Consider the following 21,749-nt stretch of genomic DNA (forward strand, 5'->3'; position numbering starts at 1 on the left):
TTGCTTATTATTTATCACTGGATTTATTTAGGAACAGCCCCTCCCTATCGCACACTCAAAAGACACTTCTCAGTTTGGAGATGCGTCACATCTGGTAGCTGCTCCAAAGGGATGAGCAGAATGAAGTTTCCAGCGTCCTTTAATGTGAGAGTTGCAGCTCTAGAACTCTTTAATGAGACTAAAGACTCTGTAGCCGTCACGCTCCCAGATCTTACCCACGATGCAAAGCGCTTAGCTCCTTTTGATGTCACAGAGCCGCCTCAGGCAGGGGTAGGGGGTAAGGATGGGGGCGGTGTGTTTGTGTGTGTCAGGGATAGTGTAGGAGTGTGTACGTGTATGTGTGCGCGAGTGTGTTATGAAGCTCAGAGTTCCATCCAGAGCCACAAACGGGCGTTTGATCGTCACGAGAGATGAAATGATGTGTGATGAATTTAACACTTAACTCAGTGTGAGAGGCTTGATGATGCGGTTTGGAGGCTGATCCATATTAATGCTCTCTCGCCGCGGCAGGACGCCCCCTCACTGCTACAGCTGCCGCATACATGTGGTTGGAGAACGGGGGGGTTGCCTGCTGTCCCACATTTCCGTCTGGAAATCACCACTCCACCTCAGGGCTGCATCCTCGCCTGCTGGCCAAACAGCTCGGGGCTCTCCCGTCTTGATACCGATCGAGCCACGATACGTAAAAACCGTGTCCTCGAGCTGTCAGCCGTATCTGAGCCGCCCTGCGCTCATATCAGTAATGCCACATTTTCATTCCTCCCAGCACATAATCACAGAGCAAGGCTCTCCGTTATAATATATTGCCGGTTTTTATTTTTCCATCTGGTGGATCACTTCCTACTTTTCCAACCTGTCCAAAGCAGTTTCCAGAGACATTGGACCATAAAACGTGAGACAAAAGTTTGTGAGGCAAACAACAAATCTTTTATTTACACTGAAGCTTGAATCACACTGAGGGGAACGACCGGTGCTAAGCCGCTGGCTGACACGCCACACACATTCCAGAGAAGCCAGTTGGCAAAGGACTGCTGTTGACTTTTTACCGAGCGTACAGGATAAAAAAAAAATAAAAACAGCATGAGCCGAGAAATGCAATCATAGCTACCAGTTAAACATCTCAACCGGTACTTATTTTTTAACAACTTTACATTTTTATACAAGTGCTGATAATAGGAAGTCATGAAAGGCTCTCAAATAGAAAGGCTGTGGGCGTTTTTAAGAAAACCAGGGGAGGCAGAGGAGAGAAAAGGAAGAATGATCTGAAAGTTGAATTGGAGCATTTCCGGTCTGTCAGTCACAACTTTAATCCAGACTTCCCTTTATAGTCCATTGGCTTTTAAAATCAGACATGTAATTCAATCTGTTCAACAGATTAGTCAAATTAAATGACAGCATCAGGTGGTAAATTATTGTGGGGGGGGGGAGAGGCATGGGTGAATTTGGTTTTGTGAAAGTGGGAACACTGGAGCTCCCTGCACTTAGTGAGCAACAGCACAACTGAGGTGTTTGGGAAGAGGAGGAAGAAGAAGAAGTGCACGGCCACGGATACTGCAGGGCAACAGGCGCTCCTGCTGGAGTTCAGATGGATAAATGAGAAGAAAGAGGAGAGGGGGGAGTGGAGGGGGAGTGAGTGAGTGAGTGAAGTGCTCAGTACTTCTTGAACTCCACGTCCTCCGGTGGGCTCATGTCCACTTTTCTCTTGCCCACATCAACCCAGTTGGTGCTCAGGACTGTACCACCGGACTCCATCTGCACGGGGACGAAGAGAGACAATGCTGTAGTTATGCAACACCTTCTTCTCTGCTAAAAAAAAAAAAAACTACTTAGATGAGTCCACGACAGCTTCATCGATTCCACATGACAAGTATTGATGAACGACGTGGATTTTCCTACCATCAACTCATTTGTCATTTTTCTTGTTATTTCACAATAAACTAAAAAGTTAAATAATTCAAAAGGCTGATTTGCACATAAGATGACCTTTATTCTCCTTAAGGTCTTCTGCTCTGTGTTGTTAAAACCAAACGCAGAAATGAATGTTGAAACACTGTCAGCATTAGGCTTTATGTAGGAAATGACAGTGAATCCCTTTTTTAAGTGTACCATTGTACTCCAGCATCGTGAGATCATATCGTTAGTAACACAGAATGCTGACCCCCTCCCCCCCATCTTCAATCAACATTTAATCGTAATCATCATGCCCACATCCTTCTGTACACATAAATACACTCTTAAGGAAGCTCATTAACTAGCTAATCAATGTGTTGTATTTCAGACCTCCATACACTAAGCAACAGTGTTTACAACCCCAACAAAGCAGCCAAAGCCTTTAAGGACATCTTTTATTCATGGGGGACAATGTCGGTCTTTCGAACGGTCCACCACTTTGGTCTAGACGGAAATATCTCGACAACTATTGGATGGATCGCCATGAAATGACGTAAAGACACTCATTGTCCCCAGAGGAAGAAGTCTGCGGACTTTGACGATCCCCTGACTTTTCTCCTAGCACCAACATAAGATTGACATTCATGGTGTGGATTGAAAACAATTGGAGGGATAACAATGGAATGTTCTTCTCACATGAGGTCAGGTCAAAATTTCAATTTGTTGAATATTTTATGGATACCTGCAAAACTAATGACCTTCCCATCAGCCTCAGCTGTACTCTATGTTTAGCGCTAATCAGCAAATGTTAGCACACTAGAATGCTGGAACTAAGATAGTGATGACAGTATAGATTACATGTGCTTAGCATGAGCATGTTAGCATATTCGCATAATAGATGTGGTCTCCTTCCTTCTTTTCTTAAGGCCTTTTTTCTGAGTTGCTCAGTTTGGACTTTTTAAAACTATTGATGTAAAATGTAATTTTACTTTGGGAGCTTTAGGAGGCCAACGCTGCTCGCCCTAATACAAGTTATTTTGCTGGTTTGAGTGATTACTAGCCAAACAGACTCGTCACTGAAGTACAATACTTACGAAGGACTTGTTCATGGCCCGCTTGACCTCGTCCGAGCCATCGCAGTAAATCTGCTGGAAGAGCTTGTTGAGCGCTGCGTCTCCCTCCAGCTTCTCGGTTTTCTCCTCCTCGCTGATGTCCACCACGATCTTGTCCCATTTACCGGCGACGTGGGACGATGAGGGGTACTGATCTGATGGAGAAGGGAAACAAAATGTAAGGAAAGAGTCAATATAGTTTCAATTAGGATCAAATCAGGGGGGTTTCAAATCATTTAACTGTATGCAGTTTAATACCTTGACCTTTGTCATCTAAATCACCCCAGCTGAACTCATCTTGCTCACTATGCCACTGAATCTTCAGACTCGGACGCCAAAGGATCACAGTGCGATTTGATTTCTATATTTTCAGGATGCATTTCGCCCACTTTAATCCCAACAAGAGATAGAGAGCGGCAAATGTAATCCAGACGCAGATTTACATAAATACAGCACCAGACACACACAGCAGACGTATTCAGGCCAAGTGTGGACATGAGGCAATGTGATCCCATAAAATCAGATGTCAAATATTCTGTTTAAATGTAACAGTAGCCCGAGCTCTAAGCTGAGCTGGTTACATGGAAAGGATGGTTTGGCTACCCACTTAACTTTTACTCCCCCTTCCACACACACACACACTTATGTAAGTAATTAATCCTGTCAGTAATGGCAACGTGTGGGCTACAAAATACTGAGTCATATTTTGCTGTCATACCTTTCCCTCTCCCTGTGTACTTTCGCCGTCAGACTAATGAAAGACTCTAGCAGGGCTCGACTGCCCACTCTCGTTTTAGTGCAGAACAGACAAACACAGGAGCTCATATTGATCTTTGCAGAGAGAGCGAGAGCGAGAGAGAGAGAGAGAGAGAGCACGAGAGAGAGAGAGAGAGAAATAAGAAGTGGGTGAGGGAGAAAGGGAGAGACAAGAGAGATGAGAGCAGAGACAGGAGGATAGTTGAGGGTGAAAGAGTGTAAATGCAGAGGCTGGGCACTGACTTGGATTGAAGTGTTTGATGTTGGACTCCTGTCCCTCTCCCTCCAGCTTCTCCCATCTGATGGCATCTGTCTTCTTCATCTTGAACTCCACCTGACAAAGAAGAGGAGGCGGGTGGGGGGTGCAGAATAAAAAGAAGAAGAAGAAGAAGAAGAAGAGGGAACATGGGAGATTACAAAATGAGCTTCTTTGTTGCGTGGGACAAAAATAACGCTTCCATTAAAGTGACGCCCTCAAAGTACAGGACATCAGATCATTATTGAGGCCAGAGAGGCTGGCTGCTCAGAGCTCGTCGTCAACTCAGCCTGCGAGTGCGTGTGCGTGTGTGTGTGTGAGAGAGACATCAGGGATATGCGGGGGCACAGCTCAATCTCGAACCTCACTGACAGACATACTGCACTAACGAGATGCCTGTCAGCCAGAGGGCCAGTGTGAGAGACGGAGCGAGCGGGCGTGAGGGAGGGAGAGAGGGGAAGAAGGGGGGGGATCCTAATTCCACACAGCAGCATCTGATCCAAATCATTACACCGGGAGAACGTGGGAGCAGAGGAAAACAATGAGAGGGGAGAGAGAGAGGATATGGACACACACACACACACACACGCTTTTTAACACTGAGCTGCATTGACAGGGCACATACCAGCCAGACACGCGAACCCCAGCCACACACACCCCCTACCACCCATTAACGGCGCGTGTGTGTGCGTTTGATATGTGTGCATGTGAGAGACAGCGCTGGTTATGTCGGTGCAATTAAGGAACATTTCTGCTCTGCTGGTCGATGTGATGATTCATTTATGAGGGTGCCAGAGGAGAGGAGGGAGTCGAGAGGTAGACATGTTTAGAGATGAGGAGGCTGACTGGCGCTGGGAGAAGTGGCGGAGTGCGGGGAGCAGATTGGGGGGAATGAGACGGTGTGAGCGCTGATACCTTCTCCGGCGAGGTGATGAGCCAGTGCCGAGCGGCGGCGCGCTGATGGATTGCTCCGGTGTGTGTCAGCGCTTTCCAACCCGCCAAAAAAAAAAGAAAAGAAAAGGGGCCCAAAGCGCTCGCGGCGAGGCATCTGTGCGGTGTCCGAAATTAACTTTTTGGCTCACCTGCGAAGGGGGGCGGAGAGGCTAAAAAAAGAAGATCTCTGCTGAGAATACAGGTCGCCGCCCAAATAATTCATACTCATCCCTTTAAAAAGACTATGTCACCCAGCTTTTTGCAAAGTTTGTGCATACAATCTGATTCTGAGAGTTAATCTTTTCCGACATAAGAATTTCTTCAGAGGGGCCTGTGTCCGACTTTCTGGGAACAACAATCTGACATTCACATCCACTTCACGCTGTGATTAACAAGGTGTGAGGAGTTCAGAAAGTTAGCAGGTTTTGAACTGCACAAGAGAGCCCAACACTATTAATGCCTTCCAGGAGAGACATGAAAATGGGAGTCGTTATACCCATATTTTAAATAATTCATAAAGTCTTGCTCCTCGTTTCAACCCGATTTAGAATGTGGCCGTTTGGATCATTCTTTAACATTTTTGTCTTCTGATGAGGTCGTAGCGTAACCCAGCCTCTGCAGTAAGCACACTGTACATACGGGGAGGAAATGAAAAAGGATTGAATGTAAAATGACTTTAATTTAGAAGTAACTAAATCACCACTGCAAAAGCACTGCTATGACAGAGGTGTGTCATATTAGTCAGCACCCGGCGTTTTGAAGTTATTTCGGGCGTCCAGGGTTCTGGAAGTATCACTGGTTCATTGATTTGGTGTTATGCATAGACGATGTTGGGTCTCCATCTGTTGGAGCACTTCAAAAGCTTGGATTTGCATGAAACCCTCTTGGCTGAATCATTAACACAAAAGACGAGCTACCGTCTTACAGTTCTTTAATAAAAATTCATAAAAAGTAGAAGTCCGTGTGCATACAAATGTTAGGCGCAGAGTTAACTAAAATGTCAGAGGTGAATTTCAGTATGCAACGCTAACAAGTAACAGACGGCAACTTTTTTTTTTCTTATTACATATTCAGTATTTCTTTATCAGCTCACTTACAGATTGTGGGTCAGTTGGAGGTTAATTAGACAACGATGGTGCCGTGTTTGATTGCAACAAAAATGCCATTTAAAGAATAATTCTAATCTGTCTAATCTGGATTGTCTTGCCAAATTGTGGTGACATCATGCTTTTCTCTCTCAGCAGTGATGTGCTGAGTCGAGCTGCGAGCTTTAGACGATTAATCAATAGAGTTGATATTTTGACAACCGATTAATCAATATATTTCAAGCAAGAAATGCCAAACATTCGCTGGTTCCGGCTTTGGAATACTTTTATTAAATGATCAGGGATACGTTTCTACATTGATTTAATATTTATTATGACTTGTTCATCAGTTGTGTTTGATAAACTGATTTCAATTGATTTTTGAGACAGCTCCTCTGTGCAGGTTAAATCATTTTTGTTTCTTTGATAGATGCACCTGCAATCTGGGCTCAGAGGCTCCTTTGAGCTCCGTAGGGGGTCTCATGTTGCTTTTAAGACTTCAGTATGTATCAAAGTGCTGACAAGTACTGCTAATTGGCGTTCAAACTAATACAGCCTTTGTAGCAGTGCTTGTGGAGTTGTATTTCTTTAGTCTTTTTTTTTGCATTTCAATTTTTTGTTTATCCTGTGGATGAACAGTTACACGTTCTGATATTTAAGTCAAGATGAAAATGCCTTTTTAACCCCTTTAGAAAACATTGCTGGTTATACTGTGCACCAATTTAAATATATGTGTCCAAACCACAAAAAAAAAACACTACGTATTTTTTGTATCAATCAATCAGTGCCGAGAGACAATGCCGAAGTGCCAAAAACTGTAGTTCCTCAAACGGCCACTTGAGGTGGGCTCGAAAAAAAGCAAGTCAATCTTAATAGACCCCCCCCCCCCAAGTTAAAATGGCCAACTTCATAGCACAAATAAACATGTTTAGAGCACATTTAGGGCACTTTGAGTGACAGGTGGGTGCAGTTTTAATTGATTAATAATAATAATGATAGAGGTCTCGGGAAAAAAAAACCATCACAACAAACTGCAGACCAAGCAAATTAATTGTCTTAGAATTACCACCCAGCTTTGCAGGTGCCACACATTGTCTTTAATTTCTGTTGTGTGAAGTGCAGCAGGACTCAAGCCGCGCCCTGCCCTGTCTGTGTGTGCGTGTGCGTGTGTGTGTGTGTGTGTGTGTGTGTGTGTGTGTGCGTGTGTGTCAAAGTGGGTGTGCTTCTATGCGTGCTCCTGGGCCATACAACATTAATCTGCTGCCACATCTGTGTTTCCTGGCTTTTAAGGGACATGGCAGCCCAGGCGCTGTGTGTGTGTCTCTGTGTGTGTGTGTCTCTCTCCCTGTGTGTGTGTGTGTGACAGGCGGAAAGATGGCTCGTAAAGGGATGTGACAGCAGAGCCACATTCGGGGGCCACCATCCACAGGACCCTTGGGCTGGACAATACAATACTGCTCTACACACACACACAAACACAAACACATGTGGACACACACACATGCTATTTACAGAAGGGCACTGGGGTCCCGTGTCGTTTGTCACATGTGATTGTAACCATCCTCCCCCCCTTTCCTCCCTGCCACAACTTCTCACCCAGCATCGCCTCCCTCTTTTTCCAGATCCCCGCGGATTTCAAAACAAACTCGGCAAGAAAGACTCATAAATGAAATAAATATAAACATTCTTAGACGTTGACAGGCGTGGAAATTAAAGAGCGGAGACGCCACTTTTGCTATTTGCCAAAAGGAGATGAGTTTGGAAGTGAATGAACGAGGGAGTGCGGATCCGAAATTGCGTCCGAGTGTGTTTGCCTGTGCGCGCGCGTGTGTGTGTGCGTCAGCCGTCTGTTCTGATCAAACACACTGGTGTGTAATTGGCTCCCCGTTGTCGCAGTGACCCCTGCGGATGGAATGTCTGTCGTGGTGGAGGACAGGAGGAGGTCGCACTGACGATGATGTGCTACAGACGACACTCACGCACGCACACACACACTGCAAATACTTTGTATAAATGGCACAAGTGTGTTGAAAGATTTCTGTTCAGCCTCTGTATTTGTTTGTATGTGTGTGTGTGTGTGTGTGTGTGTGTGTGTGTGTGTGTGTGTGTGTGTGTGTGTGTGTGTGTGTGTGTGTGTGTGTGTACGTGCTCGCACACTCACACCCGGCTTAGCCTGCCCCTGCTAAGTTGTCTTTAAAGACAGCGAGGAGATGAAGCGTAAACATTGTGGAGTGAAGAGTGCAGGGCAGCCTATTACAGAGACAGACAGCCCGACGTTGGTTGGGAATCAACAGCTCTGAGGGCAATGCATTTTTTTTTCTCTCTCTCTCTCTCTCCTCCAAACGCTCATTAGGGATGCATGCCAATCTGGGGAAACTTGATTTGCTGATGCCGTTGTTCATTTGAATGTTTTTTTCCCCCCAGTGGCTCCTTGGCTTCAGAGAAATGAAACCGCTCCAAAATATTTAAATGAGACACACATTGAGAAAGCGGCTCAGTGTGTTGGGGGTCTCTCACATTTCACCTGTAGAGTTTTTGAGTTGCCGTTATGCAGTCTTGAACATTTGAATGCTGCCAATGTGGGCTTATGAGCTTGGTTGGTTGGTTGGTTGTGTGTGTGTGTGTGTGTGTGTGTGTGTGTGTGTGTGTGTGTGTGTGTGTGTGTGTGTGTGTGTGTGTGTAGGGGCCATGAGTACCGGAGGAGCCCAGTGGACCAGGGAACAGGCAGGGCTTTGTGGGAGAGGAGGAGAATTTGAACACTCTTTCTCGTTATCCTAGAGAGGTAGAGGTATGTGTGTGTGTGTGCTTGTATGTGCGCGCACACACACACACACACACACACACACACACACACACACACACACACACACACACACACACACACACACACACACACACACACACACACACACACACACACACACACACACACACAGACAGAAAGACAGACATAAGGTGTGTGTGTGTGCGTGCGTGCGTGTCCACGGACAGGTAGACAAAACAAAGACCATAAATGAGGAAGAAAGAGGTAAAAACGACAGACACAGCAGAGTGAGACGAGAGAAAGTGCAAGGCCATCTTCAGCTGTGGTCTCTCGAAAGACTGAGCCCTTGTTTAAGCTGCAACCCACGTGCACCTCTGGTATGCAGTCTCTGCTGTTGCCATGGAAAAGTGAGTGGTTCTTTTTTCCCTTTTTTTTTTTTTTTTTTTTTGAGAGGGGGCAGTTTCTGTGCAGGTCAGTCTCCACTCGGCACAGTGTGGCCGGTTGGATATAATGCACACAATATAGATGTCAGGTTGTGTAATGCCACCAATCAAATTTTTGCTGCTGTGGCACCGTACAGGGTATATTTTCAGCACCTGTGATCATGCACTGCCCTTTCATTCCCCCGCGGCCCCGCTGTGAAATAAAACTAGAATAAATGTCCTCATTGCTTTCAGAGGCTCTGTGGCCTGAGCTTGTTCTGCGATTTTGATACCCTAGCATTTCTTTTAAGGCACTTGATCTAAACCCTTGGGTTTTTTTGTGTATGCTTTTTCATCCATGTTACCAAAATATAGATTTAATAGAAACATATTTAGGGCTGGGTTTTTTTTTTTTTGAATGAAAATGGGTTTGGGTACACCTGCCAAAATTATTCGTTTCGTAAAATATTACTGAGTATAAATAAGATCTAAAAAAAAAAAAGAAAACACTGTACACTACCTGCTCAACACCAAAGAACACATTTAGCCAATAGCTGGTGAACACAGTGGAGCATTTATTAGCTCAGAACCAGATATCTAGCTCAGGAGTTGGCCGTGAATATTGGACTTACAACTTATTTACGCCGCCCTAAAGTGGCCAAAGAAATCAGTTCATCCAGGTTTGAATATGACTGTTGAAACCTATTGTTCAACAATAACACTACTATTGAGGTTTTTGCGGTTGTTTAAAATCACCAAAGTGCACCCATTACAGGCTGTACTGTTCTGTTTTTTGAAATGACATTTATATAAAGCATAAGAAAATTATTGAATGCATTTGCCTGCATTTACAACAGCATACTAGAGAAACATCGGCTGTATCAATATCATCTCCAATCCGCTCTACTCATGTAGGTGGCTTCTTTTTGCGCGTCTTACTGCATCTATTTTTCATTTCGGTAAAGGTCGGACATACTAGACATAGCTTTATCATCATTTTATGAGTAATAAACTTTTTCTTTTCATGTGGGCTTCAACTTTGGTCAAAGTAAACTTTGTGGAGTCAGTATCACTGAATTATCATATATCTTCTAGACTCCCATGGATGAACTGCAGCTGGAGGGCAGTCCCAGGGTCAGTCCTGGAAGTGAATACATTATGGGATGCTGCCTTGAGCTCCTTTCACACAGTTTGCGCCGAGATGCCCGCTGGGTTCATTGCACATCGCAGCAAAAGCTTTACTCGACAGCGCGAAAAGACGTGGGTGCGCCGCGCACGGCTACGGAAATAACGGGATTCAGAGCGCAGTAGTGCCGCTGCCGCGTTCTGTTTGAAAGGCCCTTCAGTGAATGAGTAGTTAAATATATACAGTTAAAGCGACTAATCCATTGAAAACTGCAGCTCGCATTTGCGTTTTATTAGTAAATCTGCCCTAATATTGTCCAAATGTCTGTCTCTCAATTATACTTATATAATGCTGAATTTAAGTTTTAGTTAAGAGTGGACAACATGTGTAAAGAGACAATAAAAACTTGTTATTTGTGGTTAATTATCTTTTACTCAGCATACAATAATATCTAACGTGTTTTTGTTGAGTTAATTGCAACAAGATACATCTAAAGTTGCTTTGGAAGATGCAGTGTCCAAAAACTGTGGATCAGAATAGTAGTTCTTAGGAATAAACAGGATCCCTACGGGAGAAAGCAGCGCTATACGTCTCTGTATTGGCAAGAACGGCGAGATCAATCACCTTAAGGACGATTTCTTCCTCCTTAACGATTCTAGAAAAAAAACAAACCAATCAAAACAAATCACACAAAACCTGCCTCTTGATCCTCAGGCTAAAACCTGACAGTGGTCTAAACCCTGAATCAGCACACACTGATGCAGCGCACTCGTTAGCCCACGTCCTCTTCAATGCACACTAATTAGTCTACAGTAAAAAAGTGCCCTTCCTACTCATTAGGCCTATAATCACCTTTAACAGTGCTGAGGAACTCTCAGTGAATACAGCCCTGATAAATGTGTGTGTGTGTGTGTGTGTGTGTGTGTGTGTGTGTGTGTGTGTGTGTGTGTGTGTGTGTGTGTGTGTGTGTAGGAGTTTATGTGAATCTCCTGTTCAGATGAACTCCGCTAACGTCTCCACAGGAGCCACACTGTACACAGCCAGAGTGGATTATTTCCGTTTCTTCTCCAGCTACAGAAAGCTTAACCGGCATTAAGGAATTATAGGTAGTGACAACCTGCTTTACACTGCTCGAAATCATTGAAGAGATTTAAGATGTTAATCTCAGAGTGTCACAATTTCAGTGAGCTGCTTAAACTCGCATCTGCATGGTTTTTCTTCTTTTGCCGTCTTCACTATCTGACATCGTTAGAGTCATTAAAATATGTAACAAAGACACAAAGAATAATTAATGATCAGCTATTAAGACAACAAAAGCATAAATGCAGAGAGATAATATCCTGTCATGAGATGCTCTCTGGCAAAATTGCGGCTCAGAGATTTGAAGCATATTCAGAGAAGTGCTCCCATTCTCCAGTGTGTGACATTAGTACATCCTCTTTTCTTTATAGGGACATAAAACATGTTCCCAGACATGTTTAATAGCTGCTTCTTTACCGTTGAGTGTATCCACTGGGATGACACGGCTACATGTGGTGTCCTCGCTGTGTCGGAGTAAAAATCAACAACTTTTCGTCTTTCAAAAACTTAGCTGGAGTGCGTCCATGACCTAAAAATGTTGTTTCTTCCATGCTTGTTTATGTTTTTAAGTTTCAAAAAAAGTTTTAAAGTGGTAAACAGTTCTATATTCCACTGCAGTTGTGGTTGGTGTGGAGAAAAACATCTGAAAACCACCATCTCATAGGGTTGGGTACCACCAAAATCTAATCAGTTCATCTTTGAGTCCAAGTGGACCTTTGTGCCAAATTTGAAGAAATTCCGTCCCTTAAAAAAAACATCTTTGTTTGGTACAGATCCTCGCAAAAGTCACACCTTGATCTTGTTTTTCAATGAAAATAATGATAAATAATTAATCAAAAATTATCACTCCCTCTGATATCTGATGCTTGGCAGTGCTTTCAGTGGGTTTAAGCCTCACACAATCACAGGAAAAACTCATATATTAACATATCAATCTCAGGAGTTTATGAATCCATGTCGAATCATTTTAATAAAGATCTATTTGAATCAAAAAATGTATTTTTAAAGCCAGCTCTCTCTCTTACTATTGCATGTGTGAACAGGTAATGCAGTATAATATATAAAAAAGAACCATTTGTTAAATTCGTTGTTATTTCATGACTCCCTAAAGGGGAATTAACATATTTCCTGACTTTTCCGTTACCTGAATAGACCTCTGAAAACTCAGATATTCCAGAAATGAAATGACCATGACCAATTGTATCCTGGCACCCATGCCATCTGCATACTTGAAGATCATTTCATCGTCAGCCGTGGTCACTGCAACCCCACACAGGACAAAAGGCAACTTTATTTTTTGTCCAGTGTGGGCCAACATCTAAGAACACGCATCACAACGCTTTGAGGTGCATTTTAGTGCACAATAGACCAACATAATTGGTGTAGTTTAAAGTATGCAGATCTAACGGTTTGTTTCTGCTTCATGAGCATGTCATCTGTCACAGCAAAATGTTTGTTAAACCTGTCAGAAACATGTTAAATCATCAAAAATGTATGCCAGAATGTAAAAAAAACAAAACATGTCCTTCCGAAGAAGTGGACTACAGTTGATTCAGAAAGTTTCATCAACACACTGGCTAGCTAAAGGCAAAGTGACTGGGATACCTTGGTGGTGAGGATCTTGAAGTTGCTCTGTTGAGGGACGATGGGGTGCAGGAGGTGGAGGTCGAGGTTGTAGTTCTCCCCTGACGCCAGCTGTATCGTGGCAGAGAGCTGAAGAGACACCAGACGTTAGGCGTTAATACCCCTCATTGGCTGCCATTAGGTTGGGCAGTAAGTCAATCAGGTAAATCAGTCTTTTCGACCTGCCATTTTTGTTCATGTAAGATAAGATAATCATTAAATTCCTGTGCTGAAATTGTTGCATCAATATTTTAAATTTAACTTAACTTCAGTTTTTAGAAAACACACTGAACAAAAATATAGCAAAGGAGTGTGTGTGTGTGTGTGTGTGGGGGGGTGAAGTTGTCAGCTTGTCCACGAGAATAATCATCTAATGTGGCTGGTTTGTCTGCCAGAAGTATCCTCTCTCGCACTGTCCCCTTCAGCCACAGAGTGACCAGTGATGAGGGGGATAGGTGGGGAGGGGTCAGACAGCTCCTAACAGCCTGTCACTCACAAGGACTGGGTGGGTGGCTTGTTGGTTAAGAGGGACGTGGACTCGGCTGTGGCCCAAATCCTCACACCCCTTCCACACTTGTCACTTGCTGCCTTCGTATAGAAAAGCACTAAAAACTGCCCACATGGGGAATAACTCAGCTGTTATCGTCTCATCTCATCTCAACAGTACATCACTTGGACTTGTAATCGTTTTGCAATTCAACACATACCAACTCACTAAAAGCGGACTTTCTGGATTTGGGACGAGTTGTGTGCAAGAAGTGGTTCATCGTGGATAAAAGCTTAGAAAGTTAGCCAAAGTCGCTTTTGGGCAATTCCACAAAACTATCAAAGCCTTAATATTCATTTCCAGTTGAATCCCTTTGCCGTCTGTAGGTATACAGCTGCTGCATGCTCAGTCACCAGGGAAAAGAAGTGGAACAACTGCCTTTCATCTTTAATTTCTTTTGTATATACTGACCTAGTAAAAAATATATGAACTTATCTATGCTTCACACCACAGACAGAGAGAGCTTAACAAGTGACTGTGGGATTCGGAGCGAGTGAACTATTTCATTTGAAATGGGGTAAACTCAGTTTGTTATTCTATTAGGAAAGACAAAGCCGTTCCCTGGGGTGCCCTGCAGTTACCCCTCTGAGAGAGTGAGAGACGTGGAAAGAAGCACCGGAAAAGAGGAAAAAGAGAAAGAAAAGGTTGTCCCTGGGGGGCTCCGCAGCTGATCCTAGATCAGTTATACCATCTATCTACAGACAATTAGGAGGTTGGAGAAGCTGGGGAGGGTAAATTGTTCTTAGATCTGTACTTTGGGGGCAATGTTAACAAGGCACCACTGGAGGCATAGTTGGCTCCATGGGGAATGTGTGTGTCAGCGTGTGTGTGTGTGTTCGCGAGTTTGTGTGTATGAGACCCATCTAATGGGCCCCCCTGAGGAAACACCCAAGAGCTAACCCATCTCTGTTCCCCACACGCACACACATACACACAAAACAAAGTCTCTCTTCACTTCAACACTGCACTTAAATGTGTGTTTATACCTCTTTTTCCATGAAGTTGACACACACACCATCCTTGGGTACATTTTTTGCCATGACTGTGACGATGACTTGAGACTCTGTTTGGTACCAGTCATGTCTGCAAGAACACAAAAACACTGATTAACAAGTGTGAACACATTTGCCATTTCCTTCACTGCTATTGTGAATATATAAAACTTTAAGAAACCAAAACATTCAAATAATAAAACGCAGCACATCATTAATATTTCTAGTCCATGCATATTGTTTTCACAGACATATAGAATGAGGCTGCTTTGAGGCACCAGGGCTTGGTTAATCATCACGCTGGTGTAATAAATAAAATAAACATAAAAAACATAAAACAGATGCCGAGATAAGGTGTATTTACATTTGTGCACTTACTTCACAGGTGGAACCGCTGGTGTCTGCTCGGTCATTCAGCACCCGAGAGGGAACGACAATTAGAGAGGAGGATGTTGCGAGAAGGCAGAGGGATGAAACAAAAAACAGGACAAAAATGAGAGAAAACATAACAACAAAAGAAGCTTGGTGAGGCTCCCATTCACAGGGCTGATGATCTCCACCGATGCTGAGAGCAACACTGCCACCAGGTGGTCGTGCAGAGAAACTCACCCTGTTGTCGGTGCCGATCTGTGTCTGCTCTGGAAAGAGAGAAGAAAAATGTTGGCAAGTGGCAGGTGGAAACATTAAATACACCCCCTTAATTTTCTAAATGGAGTTGTAGTCCCTTAACAATGATGGCAAAGCTATAAGAACCCACATTTTAAATTTAACACACATTTGTCCACAGAGAAACAATAGCAGACAGATTTTTCTACACCAGGACTCCAAAAACGTGTCCGTGATTTTTTCAATGATTTTCAGGCAGATTTCATGACAATCCATTCTACGAAACATTTGTGTACACATGACAAAATAAAAATCTATGGATAAAATGTATAACAGTATATCTTAACTAAAATTAATGACAAACTTTGTCAGGGATTATGACTTCAAAAACCTGGCTTGTGTCCGAACATGACCTGTATACTTCTCACACGCCAAGTTTACAAACTCAGCATTTTTAGCAGACACAACTTTTTGTTGCTGCACATTATATGTATATTATTTGATTCAGTTGACTTGTGTGCTACAATTGACTTGAAGAACTAGATTTGCAACCCTTTTAAAATAAAAATGACTATTGTAAACACTTAAATAACTACATAAATATATTCCTCAAATATTTGGCTGTGATAAGGTTGTGTTTGTAAAGCTCCTTCTGTGTGAAAACATGCGACGGATTAAGACAAAGACAAAAAAAAAAAAAAAAAAAAAAGAGTAGCTTGTTGAAGAGGATTAATTAAAAAAAGATAAAAAACGTAACCGAAAAAAAGCAAGAGAAACATTTTTTTTGTCTAGTGCTAGGGAACAAATTAATTTTGTCAAATCAATAAAAGTCCTGAAAACAGCTGAGGTTGTTTCAGGTGTCGGGTAGCCGGGGAAACAGCAACCACGGGCTACGAGGAGGCGGTGTGCATGGCTCAGTGGCTCCGGCAGCCGCAGCCGGTTGTTCCTGTTTTATAGGCTACCCGATATCAGTAAACGGCCATTGCTCTTTTGAAATTCCATGGCTTTACCATGACCGTTCAAAAGTTTGTTTACTGGTCCGTCCACGCCCATTAAAAGCCCTGTGAGCCCAAGCAGGCATGATCACCGTTTACCAGCATGCTATCATACATTATTCAAGGATTTCATTACGGAGAGAGAGAGAGAGAGAGAGAGAGAGAGAGAGAGAGAGAGAGAGAGAGAGAGAGAGAGAGAGAGATGAGATGACGGGAGGAGTGTTAATGTCGTCTTAATGAGGTCGCGTTTGAAATGGTGAAGAGGGGAAGGGGGTGTTTGGAGAAAAAGACTGTGTGTCGGAGTTTGTGTATTTTTAACCAAGCAGGGTGCCACATGTGATGGAATAACCAGGTGCCATTTGTGTTTGTGTGTGTGTGTTGGTTGGTTGGTTGGTTGGTGGTAAACACGCCGTAACCGAAAGAAAAAAGATGTACTGCGGGTGTGAGCGGGAGCAAGCGCAAGTAGGGTACTTTCAAGTTTTAAGGGGGGTGGGATGTACACCCTGGTGTGCATTTGTCTGTGTGTGTGTGTGTGTGTGTGTGTGTGTGTGTGTGTGTGTGTGTGTGTGTGTGTGTGTGTGTGTGGTGTGCGTGTGTGTGAGTGCACATGCTGTCTGTGAGCAGGCCTATGAAGGAGTTGGGTCTCATCGGGGGCTTTCAAACATCAGTAACGTTAACTCTGATGAATCATACCGCTCCCGGGAGTACGTGTGCATGCGGGTGTGAAGCGTGTTTGTCAAAACTCATGCTCTTGTTTACTCGAGATGATCCAGAGGGCCCAGGCATCACCAGCAAACAGAAACACACCACCCAGACACGGCATGCATCTTTTATTGGACCGAGCAGCTCTGCCTAAACACTCACGCTGTAGATCCATGGATGTGTGCGAGCTCATTTGTTTGATCAGATGTGCTGATCAGCTCCCTGACTGTGCCATTTAGTTTGGTGTTTAATAGCGCGGAGTATATAGCATGGAGAAGTTAAAGTGTAACTGGTAATGGATTTGGAGGTCTGAAACTATTTTCTTCATTTAAGTGAAACCACCAAAGGCCATAATTTGTACGAATATTTAGCATCTTTGGACATTTTAAATACATGACAAAACTGTTTGATTAAGACTGTTTGATATTCTTATAAATCTAAAATTAAAGACAGTTCTAACATTAATAAAAAAATAAATACAGGTTTTATAGAAGATTCAGTTCAGCTACTTACCTCCCATCCTCTCCTCACACTGCTTGATCCAGATCTCAAATGATTTTTCAGAGACTGTGGAAATAATAAAAAAAGATCTCATTTTCTGCCTTGCTTTGTTAAGTAATAAACCTTGATAGAATAAAACAAGAGGCCCAACTAGAGAATCTAGTGTAAACATTTGAGGGCGTCAGTGAGGTGTTAATGAAGTCTGAAGTTGTTTGACCAAGAGATTGCTAAAGTCATATAATCAATACGTTTTTTTTACGGAGCAGAAACTACAGAAGATTTGCTTAATACATATCCAGTGGTTATATTAGCAGCTAAAAGGAGATGCACATTTTACAAGCAAAATCAGTTTTATTAAAAATTTGTTTAGAACATTTATTTGCAACTCTTAACTTTTTTTAATCCTTTTCTTCCATCCCACTGCTGTAATTCTGACCACTTTTCCAGTTGCTAATAGAGCCTTGTAAGGTCAACCCTCCAAAAAAAGACCCAAAGCATGTCTTTTTTAACATAATAGCTTGTTCTTTTATTTCAATGAAAATATATCCATTAAAATTGATTCATGCGCCTTGATGACAGCAAAGATGCTCCAGACATTGCTTTAGCATATCCTTGCTTATCCTTTACTGGCTGGCTCCAGCTCTTTTTTTCCCAACAGCAAAACTGCTTGAAGTGCTTAAAATAGTTCAAGTAACTAGGTCAATGATAAATACAAAATTAAGTATTAACAAATATAATGAAGTGAGAATCCATGTTTTGTTGTTCATGTTTTGGTGGTTTTGGGGGCTTATCAGTTTGATGAGTAGTTAGAGACACTGTAGCTGTAGTTAGAGACATTAATGAGATTTGGTCAAAACTTATATTGAAATCAAGATAATAGTGTCTAGGTTGACAGCTGCTGACTTGTAACGGTCATGCGGTTCTATTCATGCAACAATTGAGCGTTTGCGTCGCTCTGGCTTTCATCGCGTGAGCTTTTCCTGATCCACACTCCATTACAGTTAGTAGCGTCAATGTACTTAACGTTGTTTGACAGGAGTTCAACCCTATTTGGCCGTCTTTGTATTCCCTTATAGACAAAGTTATACAAAAGTGGCAACGGCGGATCTCCTTGCACAACCTCTGGTCAAAACAAGCATCCCCTTTGTTAGCTTCCTCTTAGCAAACCAGCTAGAGATGCATACGCCACCAACAGAACTGGAGTGTGGAAGGTAAATGGAGCATGCCCAGTCGGCACGCATGCTATGCGTAGAGTCCATGCCCTAGTATGAATTGGCCTTTAAGAAAATGATCTGCAGATTAACTGATAATAAAAAAATAATTGTTAGTTTCAGCCCTAACACAGTATAAAAGACCACTGAAACTCAATGTTTGTAAAAACTCTGTCAGGGCTTTTTAAACATTACATTAGTATAGCCAACATTTAGGTGCATAAGGCTCGACACCATGTGGTCATATGGGGTTAAATGCACAGGAAAAAAAACTAACTCTTGCTTTACCTGCTTAACTGATTCCATAAAAACGTGTGATCATAAATAAAAATGCAGGCTTAAGGCTCAATAAATAGACACAGCCTCTTTTTATAAAATACTCTAGTAGTGCTATGGAGCCGTTTACTCATTTTGTGTATCTCATGCAGGCACAAAGGAAAACATACACACACATGTGCACTCGTCCAATGATTTACAGGTGATACTGACATACCAAGATGTGCAGAAATAAGCCAACAAAGGCAGTGAAGCGGAAGACTGCCAGCATCAACTACAGCATCAAATATGTAAATAATATTACACAAGGTCTCCTGATATAGAAATATAACGGACAAGGTGGAGTCAAGAAAAGAAAGAAGAGTGAACTATTGTGCTTATATCATGGCCAGATACCACAGAGAAATATGGAATCAGAGATCAATCTTGTTTGTTTGTTTATAGTCAGTGTGACCCAGAGTTAGCTAAGTTTTGTCAGTAAAATAACTGGTAATAAAGTAAAAATGCTGTTGTTATGTTACCTGCTATTTAATTCACGGTAAATAGAGCACTGACTTATGACTGTCGATAAACTGTTGACCCGAACTATTTTTAAAGTGTGTCCCGTAATACACTTAACGGCTGCCAGACAATCAGAAAGGAGTATTGTTCCCGTCCATAGTGTAAGTAATTAATAAATCTGTAAATTTAGAATTCATACTGTATTGCATTTGATCCATAAAGCTAAAAGGACACAGGTTCATAACCATGCATTCAATGAGGAGAGTGAAACAGACAGCATACTGCTGCAAACAGTGGTTGGTAGAGAGTGGGATGATGGGAAGTTTGTACTCCAGGCCAAAATAGGCTGTACTCACCATCCAGTTGGTGTCCCTGAGTGAAAGCTGCATGTGCTGACTCATAGTGGCTCAGGTGGTACTCTGCTATTCTGCAGTTGGGAGACAAAAACATGCCACATATAATAAGATCAGATGGTCTTGGAAAAACAAAAAAGTGGCTTCCTACGACATACACAATTTGGACCACATACCTTGTTAAAGAAGTTGAATAACTACAACAAATATTGTACATGAAAATGGTTGGAGAGAAAATATTTTCTCATTGACATTGGCCTAAACATGAACCTAACTCTAGCAACAGGAATACTGAGTTTAATTTCATAGCAGATTTGATTGTGAAAAGGTTGAATAGAACCATTCCTTTTTACCTATCAGCTTGACATTACATAGTCTGCATAACAACAGTCATTGAGTCCATCAACAGCAGCTTCAGTTGAGCACATATACCTATAAAAAGTGAGACTTCCCATCATTTTCTTAATCATATTATAGTACACACCCTGTTCGCATGAAAGCAAGGGGAAGGCTGGGTGTTAGCTGCTGTGCTTTTTTGGCATCATCAACAGCACCTGCAAAAAAAGAAAAGAAAACAACACTAAGTTTATCATACATGTTCATCCAGTCTGTATCACTAAGACAATTGATATTACTTTGCCGACTGGTACCAGATTATTATTTCAGGGATTTCATAAGAAATGTTCCTTTTCTGCAGTCTTGACCACAACGTCAACTATTTTAGGGACAATACCAAATTATACTCATTTAATGTGGGCAGTTAGCAAAAAGGCACCAACACAGGTTTTAATAGAAATTGAACATTTATACTTTCTGAAAAAAAACATGAATATTAATTCCAAAGGACTGTGTTATGATTACATATAGTCCACAGACTTACAGCTGTAGTTTTTGAGGAGTATGTGGGCATAGGCACGCTGGCAAAACCACTGAGCGTTGTCAGAGTCTCCTCTCAAGGCCTCATTCAGTTCCTACAAGAGGAAAAAATGACAATAAGTGGAGCACTCACAGTACTGTTTTGAGTCAGTTTGCATTGTTATAATGATGGAAAAGTAGTAGCACTAAAAATAAAACCTGACATTGGCTGACATGGTTGTTTCCTGTTTGCTACTTTGACACCACCAACTGCTTTTGAAAGTAGCATTAATAAGACATCATACACATTAATGACCATATAAATAGAAGGAAATGTAAACGAATGATAACAGGTCTTTAAAACAAGTATATAACGCTAGAATATGTTGAAGAACATAGTGTGTCAGCTTATCCTGCTGATAGCCTGACACGTCACAAAACAGACTGCTTATCACCAACGTTTTCTAGTAATAACGCAGCATGACGACGAGGTGTTGCATCTTTAATGGCTATCCAAGAAAATACACCTCCTGCTAACATATAAATGGTACTGTTGTTAAGTTGTAAAGAATACCTGCTCTTCTCTCAAAGTGATGCTAGCAGGAAACGTTAGCTTCCTCGGCTAGCTAGTTAGTGTAAACACGCTGCTAACATCAGAAACAATAACGTCAATGACACCGCACTTCATTTCCTCTGTAAAACAGCTAGTCAGAAGACTTTAAGGTTCATTTGATCTGATTCTTAGTGATTGTTCATGGCTAGCTGACGCTGATGTTTACCTCCAGAGCTCTCTGTGGATCTTCGTCAATGAAGCTATCGGGGAACCTGCTAAAACGAAAGGAGAGAGCAACAGTGAAAACCAGCAGCAGAGAAACAAATGAATGAAGAAAAGTCATAAAAGCTCATTCATATGAAGAGATGATCTTGCCTTTCGGTTGCCATGGATTTGCTGCGGATGTGGACAGTCTTTCTGGAGTGGCAGGAAAATTCTAGCAAAGTGTGGAGACTTCTGGAAACGTGATAGCGGCAGTTGCCAGAGCTTGAGCCCAGCAGCAGGCCTGTCAACATCCGCCTACTCACCGCTCACTGCGCCACACCGCCACCTAACGGCCTGGAGGAGTCACGACACGACACTTTCCCCATATGACAGAAAACTTCTGACA

The 21,749-nt window shown here is 42.5% G+C and overlaps 1 protein-coding gene across 2 annotated transcripts; it reads right to left on the reverse strand.

Annotated features, from left to right (window-relative positions):
• Positions 1 to 875: 875 nt before the first annotated feature.
• On the reverse strand, positions 876 to 21,659 carry sugt1 (SGT1 homolog, MIS12 kinetochore complex assembly cochaperone). Of its 2 annotated transcripts, none has more exons than XM_054626296.1 (13): positions 21,515 to 21,659; positions 21,366 to 21,411; positions 20,612 to 20,702; positions 20,216 to 20,285; positions 19,735 to 19,805; positions 17,403 to 17,456; positions 15,196 to 15,224; positions 14,965 to 14,987; positions 14,581 to 14,677; positions 13,030 to 13,137; positions 4,002 to 4,092; positions 2,985 to 3,157; positions 876 to 1,752 (listed from the first exon to the last, which is right to left on the reverse strand). In XM_054626296.1, exons 1-13 carry the CDS (start codon positions 21,652 to 21,654, stop codon positions 1,651 to 1,653), a joined length of 1,095 nt encoding a protein of 364 aa, XP_054482271.1. In that variant the 5' UTR covers positions 21,655 to 21,659; the 3' UTR covers positions 876 to 1,650. The 2 variants fall into 2 exon arrangements, with proteins under 2 accessions (XP_054482271.1, XP_054482265.1); XM_054626290.1 differs by having other exon boundaries at positions 21,366 to 21,414.
• Positions 21,660 to 21,749: the final 90 nt, after the last annotated feature.

The sequence above is a fragment of the Anoplopoma fimbria genome, chromosome 3, assembly GCF_027596085.1.
Source record: "Anoplopoma fimbria isolate UVic2021 breed Golden Eagle Sablefish chromosome 3, Afim_UVic_2022, whole genome shotgun sequence".
Lineage (NCBI taxonomy): Eukaryota > Metazoa > Chordata > Actinopteri > Perciformes > Anoplopomatidae > Anoplopoma > Anoplopoma fimbria.